The sequence below is a fragment of the Cyrtonyx montezumae genome, unplaced genomic scaffold, assembly GCF_038088225.1.
Source record: "Cyrtonyx montezumae isolate F1298 unplaced genomic scaffold, pur_monq_1.0 scaffold_36, whole genome shotgun sequence".
Taxonomy (NCBI): domain Eukaryota; kingdom Metazoa; phylum Chordata; class Aves; order Galliformes; family Odontophoridae; genus Cyrtonyx; species Cyrtonyx montezumae.
This window is the reverse complement of record NW_027072041.1, coordinates 11,609,357-11,627,348: the sequence shown is the minus strand read 5'-3', so window position 1 is coordinate 11,627,348 and position 17,992 is coordinate 11,609,357. Positions and strand designations below refer to the sequence as shown.

Genomic DNA, 17,992 nt, shown 5'->3' with positions numbered 1-17,992 from the left:
TAGTTGACTTCAGCTGAGAAGTGTCGGAAGCAGACTTCCCTTTGTATTCAGTTACTGAATGTCATTGCTGACCTCTGAGGTGTTGCGCTGTCTTTGAGCTAAGGGCTTACTTATGCTGATGGAAATCCTGAAGTTTATGAATAATGTATTGGAGCATGACCTTTAGCTGGGGTCTGATTTTTACAAGTGTAAGCTGAGGATGCATTCCATTGTTAGTATTTTGCACTGTGGGTTTTCCTTACATCAGTTCCTTTATTTATTATGAATGCTCTTTGGAAGTAAACATGCTGAAGCAACAGTGTCAAGATGTTTTTGTGCAGGCAGAACAAGGCGAAGACCTTGGGATAAACTTTGTTGCTGGTATTACTACCTTTTTTTTTTTTCTATTTTTGCCGATGTGATTATGAGCAGTTTTGCTCGTTTTCTCTTTACTGGAAAATGTTTGAGGCCTATTTATTTTTCCAGCAACTACAGTTGCAAATTAGTTAGTTGAACTTAAAACACTAAGTGTATGCTGACTGTATGTGACTGAACTGGAGCTGCGCCTGCCAGCAGTATGGGTATGTTGTTACATGATCATATGTTTCTTTGGTATTGTAAAGAAGGTGGACAAGACAAAGGACAAAATGCCCAAGGCAAAAGCAACCTCTCTGACCCTCATGGGGACATAAAAGAGCAAGGCATGCATACCATCCCAGGAAAACTTAGCTGAGTTTCTTGCTAAGCAAATTGATTCATTTATTTAAACTAGAAGACTCAGCGCTTGGAAATGCAAAGCAGAAAGGAGCTGGTGAAGGTCATTTTTAAAGCAGGGTTTCTTCTCTTATCTTAAGCATAAGCTCTTCACGGAACCACTGTGATCTTCACAGAAGGTGTATTAGGAAGTTGTGCTTTCCTAGTTTACCTCCTCGTGGTGGTAGGCTTTCAAGTGAAATAATTCTTTTGTAGACTGTTTTATTATCTGAGGCCAGAGAGTGTCAGTACTTAATGTGTATGCAGTGTGACTCCAACTTACTGGATAAAAATCACTGTGGTGGTGTCATATGTGCTCGTTCCAATCATTTAAATGATATTTGAATTTTAAATAGCAGTCTCATTATTGTAGGTGCTGTTTGACGCGGCTTTCCAGTAGAAAGGCTTTAAGCACCTAACCTCTGCCTGATTTGAGTTTAGGTGTGGCAGAGCTGGAGTCTGTGGCTTCCCTAGGGTTCCTCAGGTTTGTAGGGTTGATATTATCTGGGGATGGCTGAAGGAATGCTGCGTCCCTTTGTCCTGCCTTTCCCTCTGCCCCCCAGGCTCTCTCTGGGAACCTCAGATTACTTCACATGACAGCCTACTCTAGAGGTGTGAGAAGAGCCTTGACGCTGAGGTTGGGATGCTCTGCACTCCAGCCTCCTGCTGGGACACAATGTAATAGACTGCGAGCCCTATTGATGTTGTGATTCTGCCTGGTGTGCTTTTCCTTGGTAGGAAAGATGTGGAAATGAGTAAAGATAGTGCCTGGTTTGGCACTGGCAAAAGTCTGGTATACGCAGTAGGATCTATGTAAGGTTCCTGCTTTGTATGGCTTGGAAAGGAAAAAAAGAATCATTCTGGACTTGAGTTATGCACAAACCTGAGGGAGCAGACAGTGACAACATACATGCAATATGAAGATGTGCTAGCTTTGTTAACCGACTTCCACGATGATAATTAATACCCACTTGGGAAGGCAGTAAAGCCTTCCATTCTGTGCCGTATGCATTTGCAGTTGTCCACAAAGCTGACTGTGTTATTAGCAGTAAGAACTCCAGCTGGGTTCAGGGTAGCACTCAGCTTTTAGAGTGTTGTGCTGCAACAAAGATGGCAGGAAGGGTGAGGAGTGTCCCTAAGTGTGCTCAGCACAGAGTAGAGCAGCTGAGAACAGCCCATGGCAGCACAGCTCCTCACAGGGAGCAGAGGGAACTACATGGAGCTGTGTCAGGAGGGGCAGCTGGGGGTCAGGGAAAGGCTCTGCACCAGAAGGCAGTGGGCACGGTCATGGTGCTGGAGGTCAAGGAGCATTTGAACACTGCTCTCAGGCACAGGGTTTGATTTTGGGTGGTGCTTTGTGAAGCCAGGGGTTGGACTTGATGACCCTTGTGGGTCTGTTCCACTTTGAGATATCATGACTGTGAATCTGTGATCCTATATTGACAGTGTCTATTTAGAATCAGAGCCTGGTCTACATAAAACAGTTTTGCTGAACAGCAGCCATAAATCCTGAACCTATAGCTGAGCTGGCACTGGAATCACCGTTTTGTCAGCGAAAGCAGATCTGTTGATGTTGCTTTTACTGGTATGTGTTTGGTGTGTGTTTGCTGTAGTAATAAAAGCTACAGATAACTGGGTTAATTGTGTCCTTACTGAATGTGCTGTTATGGGGCAGTGAATCAGTCCAACTGAATCTTACCTGAAAGGACAGCCTGTAGTGGTTTAGTTTTCCACTGAAAAGTCAAAATTAGAATATAAGGATCTCCAATTTTAAAACTTTTCAAGTGCACATTTCAGCTGAAGATAGTCTAGTGATACACGGATCATTACTTTCTAGTTGTAGCTGTGCAAAGGAAATGCTGTAGGAACCCATTACTTCAGTGGTTTTCAAACTTCTGCTGCTTAGTCTTCAGAACAGAAAGGAATGTATGGTTCTAAACTCATCCCCTTTCTTTACTCAACAAAACCAAACAGTTGTGAATCCTCATTCTCTGAGTTCAGAGTTGCTCTGAGAAGTTACACTAGCTGAGATATTAGATAATAGCTTTCTTTTAATGCTTTTTATATTCATAGAGAAAATTACTCACTTGGTACATTTTTTTCCTAAAATTAAACAGTGTGCTATTGGAAGAAATTTTTTTGAAGCACTGTACTCTTATCAGAGATGCAAAATAAAGCCTGTGCTGTATACAGTGTACATGCAGAATATTCTATATTTTGCCACACATTGGGAACAAATTGGACTAATGGCACATCAGGTTAAGTGGAAGGAAGAAGTTCAATGTCTTGGGTGGGATGACATGGGAGGTTTGAACAGGATCTGTATTTTTTGGTTTGCACCTCTGCCTGAACCATGACAGATTTTATGTTTTGTATCAACAGCGGAATTCTGCAAGTTATACTAATGGATTTCTTCCATGTAAGGAGGATTGGACATTGTGAGAATTTGAATGGTTATGAGGAAGGTTTAGGTGTTGGGAGAGCATGGTCATGGTTGGACATGTAGTGTTGATCTGTTAGAGCTGTTTAGTTTCTACAGAAGTCTGTGAGGCTGACAGCATTACTGAAGGAAGTATCAGAGAGTGCTGTGCTAATCAAGGCTAAGTGATGAGTAGTGGTATCTTACAGAAGTTCTCACAATAGCACTACATTTAATACTACTGTTCTTGAAGTCATTACTTTCTGACCAGAATGGCTTGAAGTCATCTAGTAGGACATTGGCTCTTTGTGCAGGTGGAGGCTGGTCATGAATGGTGTCCCCTATGGGTCATTGTTGGCAGTGGTGATTTTCAGCATCTTTTTCAGTAATTTAAGCAGTGGGACTGAATACACCCTCAGCAGGTTTACTGGCGACACCAAGCTGAGAGGTGCAGTTGATAGAATAGGAGATGATGACATTCATAGGAACTTGGACAGTCTGGAAAAGTGGCTCTACTTGAACCTGATGAGGTTCAACAACGCCAAGTATGAGTTGTTGCACATGAGTTGGGGCAATCCCATGCAGACTTTCAAGTTTCACAAGGAGAGGAGCACCTGGAGAGCAGCCCTGCCGAGGACTTGGGGATTCTGGTAGTCAGAAAGCTGGACATGGGTGAGCTGTGTGCATTTGCAGCCTGGAAGGCCAACAGTATCATGGGGTGCATTAAAAGAGGAGTGGGCAGCAGGTGAAAGGAGGTGAATGTCTCCCTCTGCTCTGCGTGAGGCCACATCTGCAGTGATGCATCCAGACTTCGGTGCCTCGACAGAAAATTTTTGAGCTGTTGGAATGGATTCAGAAAAGGGCACAAGGATTGGAGAACAGAAGGCTCTGGGGTTATGTCAGTGTGGCCTTGCAGTATTTAAGGGGAGCTTATAATCAGCAAGGAGACTGACTTTTTACATGGTTTGATAGTGAGACGAAAAGGGGAAAATGTTTTAAAGTAGAAGAGGGGAGATTAATATTAGCTATTAAAAGAAAACTCTTTATGCAGGGAGTTGTGAGGCACTGGCCCAGGCTGCCCAGAGAAGCTGTGGATGCCCCATCTCTGGAGGCATTCAAAACCATGTTGGATGGGGACCTGGGCGTCCTGATCTAGTTGGTGTTAACTCTGCCCGCAGAAGAATTGTAACTATTCATTTTTTAAGGTCCTTTCCAACCCAGGTCATTCTATGATTTAGAAATTCTGTCCATTAGTGAGAAGGGAAACTTACTGTTAATACTGTTCTGAGTGAAAGGTGCATCATGCATGCATTAAAGTATTTGGGACTTTCTCAGTGTGGAAGGTGTAATTTAAGACCTTAATATTCACACATCTCTTTTCTTTACTTACAGCAGGGTGACAAGAAAACAAGTGGAACTTCTTCCAAATCAGGAGAGAAAAAAGAAGCAACAGAGGTAAACTCAAATATATTAACAAGAAAAACTTGGTAATGGATTTCCTCTGATATAAATTTTTGTCTTTTGATAGCAAAGTGATAATTTTCACATAATTGATTACTGTAGTCACATGGTTCATTCCAGGTCTGTGTAGTTTTGTCTTAAGCTGCAGAGCCATCTGATGATTACTTTCTTGTCTCCTTTTGCAAATTCTTAAGGCTACTATCAGTAGAGATGATCTCAGTGGATTTGTGTGTTCTATAATGTAGGATACTAATCTGATGGGTCTGGCTTCTTGATTGTCAGGAAGCAGGGATAAAGTGGAGTGTTCTGTCAGGCTTTCCTACCTTGTTTGTACCCTGGATTTTCTTCCAACTGAGAATATTCATGCAAAGATTTTTCGCATGTGGGACATATCTTGACTCATTCGCATCTGTGTGGTCAGTGCTGTATTTTCAATAAATACTACTTTTTGAAGATATGTCTTTTTCAGGAATGAAGTTTTCCTGGTCAGGAGTTCATGCTGGGCTATAATGTTGAGTTTACAGAAGGCAAATTTATAGGATGATCATAGAGGCTGTTGATGACAGTCAGAATCAGTATGGGTAGCAGACAGTGTTTGGAACAGCACTTTGTACTTATCCCAGGAGGCCTAAACCCTGTTAGTCACTCAGAGATATGTTGTGTGCTATGATGAGTCACTCTGGTGCTGCAGAAGGAAGTGCTGTCTGAGCCAGGATGCAAGTGCCAGTACCAGTCATTAATTCCTCTCAGCTGATGCAAAATGGGAACAGTACTTTTCCAAGATAGGATAGCAGCAGGTTTACAAACAGAAGAGTTCACAGAAACATCTACTACTTGTCTACTTTTTGGCTTAAAGAATCAGTTATTTGTGTAAGGGAAGCTTGAAGTATATACATCTAATACTTTGTTTTTTTTCAGAAGCTATCTGGAAAAAGAATTTTGGCTAAGCTATAGTGTTTTTAACTGCTGTGTCTGTAAAGAGCAGTTATTGCTTTAATTATTGTCTTTGGAGGTAGGTGATTAGAGCAGTTGCTACTCTTTCCTGACCAAATACCAAAAATGGCATGTCTGTGCTGGGTGAGCGATCCTTTTTATTTCTGACCGGGTAGTTTTTTCTTCAACAATGCAGTTCATTTATTCATTCCTAGTTTTATATAAAAAAATTTTGATTGCATGTTATTGCTTTTAATGTAGAAGTGCTTACCTTTTTGTGGGACTGATGGGAGTTGAAGTCTGTAGTTTGGATGCTGAAGTTACTGTTCCAAACTGGCAAAAGAAGGCTGTTAATAGATTTGTTGGCAGCATACTTCTGCTTTTACAATAGTACTAAGGTTCTAACTTATGTGTTTCTTCCTTCTAGAATGCTAGCTTGAGTCTGTTTGGTTTCTGAAAACAAAACCAAGATGTGACCTTAATGTGATACCCCCATTTTTCTTTGAATCTGGTACTTCATAGCAGTCAACGCTAGTTACTTGGAAGCACTTAAACAGCACAGAGAATTAGTGTACCCTTCATCTATCACAACAGAGAAAGGTTGTGTAATGGTTTGATAAGGATAAGGCTGTGACACCCTGCTCTGCAGGGCCATGTTCCTCTTGGAAGGTTGATCTCCTTTGCTTCATTACTCTTTGTATATTATTAAGGAAAAGACACCTTCACAATGAGTACCTGTTTGCCTCATTTCAGCAGCGCTACTCAAGCTTGAAGGCAGACTGAGTGATCTGCTTGCCTCAGGAGCGGTCAGCTTTAGGTTAAAATATGCATCTTCTCACAATCTTCTCACAATGATGATCAATAGAATATATAGCTGTGCAGTGTCTTGTACTGATAAATTTGCTAGATTTGCTAGAAGGGACAGAGCTGGAATGGTCATGTTAGAATATGTACGTGGAAGGAGATACAGGCAATTCTTTATCCACATGATCCAAAGTTAACATGTGCATGATTTATGGCTGTATTGAGCAGTATCCCCAGACACAGATTCAGATTACTGGACAGGTACCTTAATTCTTTATCTACTGCATTTCAAAACCTTAAAATTGTTAAATTCTATTTTCAGAGAAAATCAGACACTTAAAGACAATATTAAGTCTGTCTTGACATGTTTTCATTTCTTGTGGTTCCATGTCTGGTACACATAAGAATAAAATAAATGATCATTGTTGGAATTGATAGTTATCCATGCATTCGTTTTACGCATTTGCAGTTGGGATGTACCTGCTATACTGCACAGCATGCTGCTGTTTTCCCATATTCATGTCTCTAGTTCCTCATTCCTTGAAAACTCAAGATGGGTCTTGTGTCAACATGTTTGCAAGATACCATTGCAAAATGTGAGAAATAGCCAGTATCTTTTCTTTTCCTTTCCTCCCGATGTTCTGAGTCAATTGGCAGCTTTCATGTGAAGTTTGAGGATGTGAGAGAAACTCACAAAATTTTTTGTTTTGTTTTGTTTTGTTTTTCCTGCTTCTCAGCATTACCTTCAAGCTTATGTGTACACTTCCAACATTTTCAGGTCACTTTGGAATTTGTATGCCATCAAGGAGTTAATGCTACAGAATATTTTGGATGGTGGAAGATAAATTATTTTAAGGGGGGAGAAGAAAATTCACCACAAAGAAACCCAGGATAGTTTATAAAATATCTTGAAATTAAAGTTACTGGGTGAAAGATTTTATTAATCTATGAGTCTGCGACAGTACAGAAAGACTATCAGCATACATCTGAGTTATTTTTACATAGCTGTTTTTGCTTTCTTTTGTATCTACTGTTTGCTACCGCTAGAGAGACGGAAATAGACTGCCTGAAAGTTGGTCTTAGAAAGCTAGATAAAGTGTGATAGTGAATTGCTTTGTCACACGTTCTTTTTTTGTGTTTGATATTGCCCCTTCAGGGGGATGCTCCTGGGGACAGAGGGTTAACAAAAGGAAGCAACTCCGCATTTGGGAATCTGAGCTAAACTGATCCAGGCACAAATCTTAAACCTGCCCTGATCTCCTGTGAAGCATTGCAAAGTGTTAGGCAGTCTGATAACATTCTCTGGGTTCAGAGTGAGATTTTTTTACAGTATTGAGCTTTTCTTTTAATTGTACTTCAATGTGAGACACAATAAGTAATCTTGAAGTCTATACATCAAATACAGCAATGCTTGTAAAAGGAACAGTGGTGCTAGATTACAGTTCATGTGGGCATGATTCAAATTAGTTAACTTTGGAAAAAATTGGTTCTGGTATATTTAAAAATACATAAATATGACATTGTCCATTGCAGCCTGTAGTGTACTTTAGTGCATAGTCACTGATGCAGACAGTTCTGTTGTGTGTGATAGCTGTTTGAAATACACCATCTGTTTTGAATTGGCTCATGCTGGTGTTATTAACAGCACAAGATCTGGAAAGAGTTGTTACCTTTCTATTGAGGGATATAGAGTGAAATGTAAAGCTTCTGAATCAATTTAAATACCTAGTTTTTGCATTGCTGCTGTCTGAATGTGAAAATAAGGAATTAAAAGGAAGTCAGAGTAATGTGTTTTAGGAATTTGAAGCCCCAGATTAGAGCAAAGGTATATTTTAACAGAGATGGTATAAAATAAGGTAATATGAATATGTACTACAATTTCAAGTCATACTTTCAAGCAGTGTAGATGGAATATATGCCACTTCCTTAGCTTATTACTCTTTACTAAATAGGAAATTCACTCTTTATTTTGAGAGCATGGTAGCAATATCTGTCTCTGAAACGCTACTGTTCTTTTAGAATTGATTCATTCCTCTAGCATCAGGATTTCTCCAACATGTTTTAGTTCTGATGCAGGATTTCTTATCCAAAACAGTCATTAGAGTTAGTTGGAGTCCAGGAGCATAATTCTGAGCTATGACACTGTGACTGGTAAAAATGTGATTTAAGTTTTGGAGGATCGTGAGTAACTGATGAGAGCATTTCTGAGATTTCTTTCTCTTTGATAAGATGCTTATTTTAAAATGTATTGTTTTCTGTTTTATTTATTTATTTTTCTTTCTTTTTCTAAGCCTAATGCTTCTTGGAATGCCAAATACAGTGCTTTCAAATTACCAGAACACAGCTTTTCTCTAACAGTACACTGGCTTTTCGATAATAGTTTCAGTCTGTGTATGGGAAAACACAGTCAATCGATATGATAATGAAAATCATTGAGTCATTCTTCAAAAGGAAGAATAATCAGTAAAAAATGATCAGTGTGATGATTTAAAAAAAAAGTGTTGTATTACAGATGCACTCATGTTTTTATTCTAATTTGAGAAGTCACACTCTAAAGATTTTTATATTCAGTGAATAGTTAATAAGAGAAAAAAGGTCACTCTGCAGAATGGTATGGAGCTCTCTGTGGATCCCAGAGGGAACCTAGAAGGTGGACACTGTCCAGCACTGTCTGTCAGGGGCATCTAATGTCATTGGAGTAATGTATTGTGCGTATCAAACGTCTGCAGCAGAACTGGAGTAATTTTGGGGCAGTAGAGTACTGATCAGTTTGCCAGTTTTTCTTTTCTGCTTTGTTTTCTTTCTTTGGCTAAGATATAAAAAGTTGTTGAAAGCATAAATTATACCAGGTAAGTTTTGATATTCATTGTGAGTTGTTAACGATTCGAGACTCTACTAGAGGAAGAAATCTGTTGCTCATGTGATTGTTCAATCCAAGATTGAAAGCTATAGGTTAGAGATAGACTCCTTGGAGTTGTTAAAAGCATTTCCTGAACAGAGATTGAATGTTTCTTCTTCATGTGATGATTGTTTTCATAAAAGAAAATTGTACTGTATTTGTTCTTAGAACAAAATAATGAAGAATCAAATGGTGTAGCTCATCATGAACATGTAATAAGCATTTCTAGATACCAGTACTAAAGCAGTTCTCCATTGGGAATCTTCATAGCAGAGCGATAGATTTTAAATTTCCACTTTATTAAACATGTAACAATTAAGATTCTATTCTAAAAGTGTTTTGGCTTTTTATTTTGAAGTAACCTCTAATATTGAAGATGGTGAGTATCTGTATGCCACGACTTTAATTCCTTCATACACAATTCTGTACAGGCCACTGATTCACAGAATCACAGAATGCTAGGGTGTAGAAATGGGCTTCTTTCCAGTATGCCACTTCATAACCCATGGCTGTCCAACCTTTTGGCTTTATGTAAAATATTCCCTGACATACTAGATGGTGATGAGTCAGGGTATGGGGCTGTGCAGTTTTGTGGTTATTCCTTGCAATGTAAATGAGGGCAGTGTGTCCTGGCCTCATACATTCCTGTGTGAGGGGAGACAAGGAGAGGACATGGGAATCTACGTGCAAACTGTAGAATTGCAAAAATAACTAAATAAATAAAAGGAATGACAATTATTATTTTTCTTTCTATAAAAGAAAACTTGTTTATTTGGTGTTCTGCTTTTTTATTATTATTTTGTGTTGTTATTGTAAATTGTTGATTGTCCAGTCTTGGAAAAAAGAAGTTCAGATGAAGCAGCTGGACTGAATTTCCCTGCTGAAGTTTAGCACTTCTTGTCCAAACCAAAATCTGCTTCTCTGCAGTGCCTTTGTAACCTGTTTGATCCTCCCTCCTCCCCTCCCTTGGGGAGGAGTGAAGAAAGGGGATGGGAAGAAAGGACTTGTAGAAGCTTTGGCTGTCAGAAGAAAAATTGCCAGGAGATGGAGGCTCCATGTAAGCCTGTAGGATGGCCCTGAGCTGGGGCTCTCCCCTCTAAGAGTAAACTTACAAGGTGGGAGAATCAGCTTCAATATCGAGGCAGCTGTTCAGATGGAGGTGGATGGATCCTGGTGCCCCTGTGGTGGTGCTTGAGGCACAATCTATTCCTGTCCAGCAAGTCAGTGATAGGGTGGTGACTGGTGTATTCTGATGCAGACGGATCCACTGCCTGATGGCAGTGTTCTCCAGAGGTGGATCCACCTCCATGGGCTTGATGTCATTGTCCCTTTCCATAAGCCTCTTCTAGAAAGGTGGCTGATCCATCCTGACTGCCCCAAAGGAAAACTTACTGTGTATCTTCTGCAGAGACCAGGTGCCACTGGCTGCTGTAGCTCAGCGACTGGGCTTCTGGGCACAGGATGACTTGTTGATAGAAGTGGCCACGGCAATAGGGTTCTTAGTGTCCTATGGTGACCTATGGCAGCTGGGAGTTGGGCCTATGGCCCTTGCTGTGAAGTGGCTGAGAGAATGTGGGTCAGGCAAGGGGGTTCTCTGCCACCCTACTACTCCCTGGAGTCTACCGAGAGGGTCAGGGGAGAGGGTTCTCTAGCACTCTCTAGCTGCCAAGGATGGAGCTGCCAGGAAGTAGAAGAGGGGGTTGGGCAAAGCATACTGACACCCTGCAGAGTGCCATGGGAGATGCAGACATGAAAAACTGTTGAATTCTTTCCCATCTCTCATCTTTTCTGTGTAAGGGAGATGCTCCAGGCCCCTAAGCATCTTTGTGGTCCTCTGCTGAACTCTCTGTAGAATTTCCCTGTCTTTCTTGAGCTGGGGAGTCCAGAAGTTGACACAGTACTCCAGATGTGGGGTCTACTCTATCCCATCATCCAGGTCATTGATGAAGATGTTGAACAAGACCTGAAATAGTTCTGACCCTCTGAGAAGTGCTTCTAGCTGAGGTGCAGTAATGACCTCTGGGAAGCACTTCTTGCTAAAGGCCTCCAAAGACTCTGTACCACTGATGACAGCCCTCTCATCTCTTCATGTAAGCCACTTCACTGTCCACTTGTCTGTCCCACACGTTGTTAGCTTGCTCATGAGGACGTTATTGGAGATGGTGTCAAAAGTCTTGTTGAAGTCTTCTAATTCTTTTCAGAAGTAGGTTGTGCTTTAATAATTCATTAGCACTGTTGTTGTCTGGTGGGGAAATGAGATCTGAGTACAGCTGCAAAGTAATTCTTTAGCTCTGAGACTATCACAGGAAGAAAATATTTTTCTGTTTGAAGGAGTGGAAGACAGGAACAGCAGTGATGGATTTGGTGATAAAGGGTGTTGGAGCTGGTATGCTTGGGGAGAGCACTGTACTTCCCATCATCATTATTTTAATAAGTCTAGGAGAAGGATGAACATGGTAGCTTGATGTTGCCAGTTTTTCTGCTTTTACAAATGTATTACAGGATAGATAGCAGAGAGGTTACTATAGAAAGATAACCCTGGAAATTGAAAGTAATTACTCAACCTGTTATTTTCAGTGTTGAGTAAAGAATACTTATTTGGTGGTGGTATAAATTTCTGTATAACTTAGCTCCAGGTTGCCTTTCCTGCTCAAAAGCAAAATAATGAATTTCCTTGTTCTTCGTTTCTCTCCCACTTGTATCTTTACTATTATTCCACGTACCATGAGACAGAAATGTTTGGTTTAGCCACTGTAGCATTTCTTTCTTATACTGTTTAATTGATTAACATAAATTAATTTTTGGAACAACAGTTCATTTCACTAGGCAGATAGATTTCGTACTACTTCTATTCTGGACTATCCAGGTGGGCGGTTCCTGTCTGTAGGTGCTGCTCAAGACAGTACCAGTGTGCATGTGTCTCAGACATATGCTTTGCTTTGCTGCTAGCTGAACGTAGCTACTTGTGAATAGGAACGTGGCAGCTGTGTTTCTCTGCCTGGGCAGAGAGGTGACATCCGTTGGCACTGGGCTGGGCTCCAACACCCAGTGTGAACTGTATTGGGTGGTCCCAGTCTGCACAAGACAAGACTCCAGTGGCTGCGCAGGAGGTGTGCTGGTCTGGAGTGGCTGAAGGAGGTGTCTGTGTTCTTAAACTCTTTTTAAGGGGGCAAATCACCATTGCTCTTTTTTTTTTTTGTGTGTGATACACTATGAAGTTTTACTTGAGTGTCACTGTTTTCAGTACTCATCATGAACACTTTGATGTGTATATCTTACTTTGTTTCAGTCTATACTGCTGGGCCATGTTTTTGTGATGTTAGTCTTTGGTAAATAGCCACAAAAGCACTTTCCCCCAGGCTCTGACTGGATATCGATGGTTGAATGTGCATCACTGCTGATGGAGATGCTTTCCTGGTTTTGGAGCTAAATTGCAGTGAGAATATGACACTTGGAAATGACCTTAATATAGAAGATTATGTGTGTTATTCTGTTGCAGTAGGTATTGTACAATAATTTGAAAAATGGTGTTTCTGAGTTTGAATGCAGGTTTCCTGGTACGGTATCTGAGCCATCATTCTACTGACTTCTCTGCTGGAGAGAATAACTAAGAGTATACACTTTGTATTGTAGATCTTGAGCTTCCATTTGTCAGAGAAAATGGCTTGGTCTTATCCATCTGCTGCCTCCTAAAACTTGATGTATTTTGCTGTATTCATTATTAATGGCTGCTTTTTCTAGTCTTCAGTAGATGTCATTTCATCAGTTGCTGAAAATTGAAGGTTCAGAGAGGATGTCATATTTTGTTTCAATTACAAGTTCATTTATTAACTAGAAAAGACATTATTTTGCTCTTAGTTTTGTATCTGTATTTCCCTGAGTTATAATGTTACTTATAATGTTGAAGTTATTTCTGTATAGCAACAGCCTACCCATCTTACCTTTATACAGTTAATACTTTAAGGTCCTACTCATAAATATTACATACAAAGCCATCTGAAATAAAGCAGTGTGAATTCAAGTTACAGAGGAAAACATATTTTTGGCTTACTTACCTTTTTAAGATGTTCTCGTGGGGATTTTTTATCACAGAATTTTTTAATACTTTTTAAATATGCAATTTTATTTGCTTTTTCTTCTTCATCATCAACATTTGTTGTTTATTGTTTCTTTCATTTGTTTTACAGAAGACAGCAAGTGCTAGTGTCAGTCAGCCTCCCAAAACACAGACAAGTGGAGTACCTTCTACTGCTAAGGTAATGCATAATGAAGGACATGGTCTCTTCAAAAAGTGAAGAGAGTGTTATTATTTTATTCTCTAGAGAGGGATAGAAAAAAATTCATGTTTGTTGGCATTTAGTATCACCAAGAGATGTTCATCTCTTGCTAGAAATCATAATAAATTGAAGTAAAGGGGGAATGCAAGTCAGTAGAAGGCTACAGTTGGTTTCTTGGGGAAATAGACTTGGTAACTGTTTCCCTTTTCAAATGTGCTTTGTTAGTTTTCTACTTGTTTAGAAAACAAAACAAAAATAAACATCCTGTAAATGTCAGTGGCAAACTTCATTTGACTTATGTGGCCATGGTTCTTTTTTCATTCTTTAGTACAGCTTTAAATTCTCTTTATTCAGCAGAATCAAATGAGAACAAAACACTGATTATTTCCTTTGCTTTTATATCCCTTGGAGCATTTCAGTTGTTTAAGAAGTTAATGTAAGAGACGTTATAAGGATGACTTGCATACTGGAGTGCAGTTGTTACTCTACGAATAGAAACAGAGATCACAGCTTTTAAGCATCCTCAGTTCTTTCAAAATACTGAAATTGGGCATTGAAAAATACTCTATTTGTGGTCACATGTGGACTGATGGTGTAGTCACTGTTAAGTGCATATAGCTGCAAATATCCCATCATTTGAAATACCAGCAGTGCACATTTAAGGGTATTTTTCACACTGTTGTAAAATAATACTCCCAAAAGACACTGCAATACTATCTAAATAATTATTTCCTTCTATTCATGAAGGAATAATGCAAGGATATTAACCTTCTTATCCCTTTCCCTTAGTGCTTTTGTCTGTCACTAATATTTTTGTTGCTTTTCTGTCTGTTCCTGTAAGTTTAGCAGTGCTTTTCTCAGTTTAGGTCCCATGACAGGGAGTGTCTCTGTTCAGCCTAGAGAAGAGAAGGCTCCAGGAGGGGCCTACAGGGGAGCTGAGCTTCAGGGGGTGCAGTGATGGGACAAGGAGGAATGATTTTAAACTATAAAAGAAGGGTGATTTAGTCTAGAAGTCAGGAAACTCTTTACTTAAAGTGGGTGGTGAGGCCCTGGTGCAGCTGCCCAGAGAAACTGTGGGTGCCCCATCCCTGGTGGCATTCAAGGCTGTGGGTGCCCACATCCTGGGCAGCCTCAGCTGGGTGTGGGAGCTCTACCCACAGCAGAGGAGTTGGATCTAGATGATCTGTAATGTCCTTTGCAATCCAAACTACTCTGTTATTCTGCTTTTTTTATTCCTATCATAAGCATATATTTCACATTATGTGTGTAACATGCAATACCTGTGATCCTACTGAGAATAAGAACTGGGAAATAGTGCCTTGAAAAAAAGGTAACAAAATCAAATTGCCAGGCATCATCGTACTAGTTTCTGAATGTATTTTCTTCAGTACTTCGTGCATCCTCAATTTCTGTGACATTACAAAATAATCATCTGTTAGGATGATGTCCTGTGTGTTTACCACCTGCTGTCATGATTAACTCTTAATGGCCATTTTAAGTTTAACCATTTTACTTCCTGCTGGGCTGTCATTACCTTTCTTCAGTTGGACCAAACTCTCTTTTAACTGTGTATTTTAATTTTTACAGTTTGCTATGATCCTACATTATTATTTAAGCAAAATTGATTAATTGTTCTGTTCATGTAGATTGTGCAACTTTTACTTCTTTTTAAAGTTTTTTGTCAAGCTGTATTCTTTTCTGTACTTTTTATGTCTCTAAAAGTAAGTATTTAAAAGATTTATTTTAATATATATAGGAATTTTACAGAGAAGGAGGTGTTCCTTTAAAAGCCAAAGGCAGCATTTTCTCTTCTCTCTTTTGCTGCAAAAACTAGATCAAAGCCTTTAATGCAATGAAAAGCATTCCAGCAGGTTTTGACAACTGCTATTTCTTCCTTTCTTTTTTTTCCGTGTTTGTAGCTCAGATGTGTTCTGAGTGTAAAATCTCCAGCAATTCCTTAATCATTCTGTTGGTCATTAAACCTTTTCATTAATGTACTTTATCCGATATGAATTTTGTGGAGGGGGATGGGAAAGGGGATGAGAGTGAGTGAGAGCTGCTGCAGCTGTTCAGTCTTCTAATCTACTGTGATCCTCTGTTGGAACTACTTACCATGAACCAAATATTTGGAGTGCTTTTTGGTCTCTGCGTTATGGCCCAATTCTTCATCTGATAGTCAGTAGGCAGTAGTAACTGCTGATTTGTGTTCAGCTAGGATTGTCTGTGTTTCTGAGTTTAAAGACACAGGAGCTTGTGTGTGTGATGAGTACTTGCCCTTGTTTAATGCCTGGCTAATATGTGAGCAGTTTAATTTTCCTGTGACTCTACCCTGTAATATGAGCACTCCTAAGAGTCACTGTTTATCTGGCTTCATTTTCACTGCGTTGTCTGAGCTGTCATTCTTGTGCCTGTGTCCTTATTCTTCTACTCCTAAGCTCTCCCATCAGTGCAGCTGGTGATACTCATCTGCATTGGTCTGCTCAGTGTCTTCTTACACAGGCTTTATGCTTGGTTGCCTGTGCCTTTGTGTGGTGGAAGGTAGAAATGCTGCCTCTTCTCTCTCCTTACTTCTCTATCTCCATAGCTTTTGTGTCCTCTATGTTAAAGGGCACTCAGGAAGATGAATCGGCAAACTCAGTGTTTCCCTCTTCTCTTAAGACTCAAATCTAAATGAGTAATTTAAAGACTTTTTCTAGAATAAGCTATCACAAGCCTTCCTCTTGTTTTTGGTGTGAAGTTTAGCTAGGCTACCATGTTGTATCAGAGTGTCTTAAGCAAGCATATGCCTTTTACAGAACCCTATTGGGTAAATGGAGGGAAAAAGAAAGACTCAGGACGGGTTATTAACATTTGTTTTTTGTTATCAAGCAGCCTTTTTCCCATGTTTCTTAGCTGCTAAGATGTGCAAACCAGGAGGGCACTCCAACGTTATTAACAGGCAGCAGTGAAGAGTTAAAACTGAACTTACCTCCTTCCTGTCCAGCACCTGTTAATAGAAGGCACTAACATTTGATTGCAGCTGGATCCAGCTTGGGTCTTTGTTTTGTTACATGGTGATATAAAATAGATTTTACTGTTTGTTTTTTATATGTCAAAAATTTTTGGCATTAATCGTAATGAACTCAATTAATTATTATTGTTGTTTTTGTGATTTTGTTGCTAGATTCTTAGTTTAACGAAATGAGCGTTATTGTCCATGTTACTTCCATGGGCAGTTGATTGAAGCACTGGTGGAAGAACTCACAACATTGGAAATTCAGCAAGAAATACTTATATTTTACATTTGACTGATACTGAATGTTTTCAGAGGAAGCTTCCTGATCACAAAGATGTAAGAAATTCAAGATTACTTATTTCTGACTGTCATCCAAATTAACTCTGTTCTAAAAGGGATTCCATCTTCTTGCCACATGCAGGACAGGAAAATAAGGAAAAGGTAGAGTAATCACTAAACATCACTGAGCAAAGGCCCTTCTATTTCTGCATTAGCCTAAATTCTCCCAAGCCTGAATATGAGGATTATAATGAAAATTGATTCCTGCTCTGAGTATATTTTCTGGATTTTTTTTTTTTTTGCATGTGTGTGCTATGTACTGCACTTGTCATACAGTTCTTTTTGTCAATTTATTATGAGGCATTATTATGAAGGAACCCATTCCTAAGTAGAGGAAGTTGCAGTAGGATTTGGTGTGTCCACCAGAATGTGTACATCTGTTCCTGTTTGTCTTTTGGGGCTTATTCACTGAAAGATTTAAATGGAAACCTTTGTTCTCCTTGGAGCACATCTGTGCACAGACCCTCTGTAGGTTCTTTGTAACAAGGTTCTGGGGTGTTTTCTGCAAGCTGCTCATAGAGGTACTGCCATTAGGTTACCCTGTACTTTAAGAGTGTCAGAACTGTGTCAGTGTGGAGGACAGTGCTGGTATTCCTGGTTGCAGAGGCGTGCTAAAAGTGGACCACGTTTTTAAAAATTAAAACTGTAGGAATGTGGAACCTGTGTGGAGGACCTGACTTCACGTAATGCAATAGGAGGCAGCTTCAGTCTCCAGAAGCTATTTGAAAAGCAGGTCTGTAGAATAAGCCTCTGCTCTCAAGAGTACTTACTGCAAAAAGTACAGAATGTAATGTTCTGCGAGGATGTAAATCAAAATACTGTGGTCATTTAAGAAGAAAGATTCTGTACTTCACTCAGAAAACTGTTTTCCTTTTTGTTCTGTGTCATATCCTCGGGTACTCTCTTCCTACTTTCCTTCCTGGGATGACTTTTTGTTTCTTGTTCCCTTGAGGTAAAAGGCAAAGAGGTTATTTGGAAAAAATGATTGAAGTATTTGTTAGTCTTACTGGTGCTTAATAATGTGCGAGCAAGTAAGCAAACAGAATTAATCCCAGGTTCAGAATTTGAAACAGAATTAATAATCAGGTTCAGAATTCAAATCTGTACAAAAAAAAACCCCAAACATAGTTACA

General features: G+C 39.7%; 1 protein-coding gene across 5 annotated transcripts in view; it reads left to right on the top strand.

The window, feature by feature from the left end:
* CAST (calpastatin) overlaps nt 1–17,992 on the top strand; it is a 356,278-nt gene that overhangs the window by 300,920 nt on the left and 37,366 nt on the right. For 4 of the 5 annotated variants that reach the window (XM_065745593.1, XM_065745591.1, XM_065745590.1 and 1 more), the window contains exons 2-3: nt 4,544–4,606; nt 13,436–13,504. The exons of the other annotated variant lie outside the window; for it this stretch is intronic. In XM_065745593.1, coding sequence (XP_065601665.1) covers nt 4,544–4,606; nt 13,436–13,504 — 132 coding nt within the window. The remainder of the gene's footprint in view (nt 1–4,543; nt 4,607–13,435; nt 13,505–17,992) is intronic. 5 annotated transcript variants of the gene reach the window in all.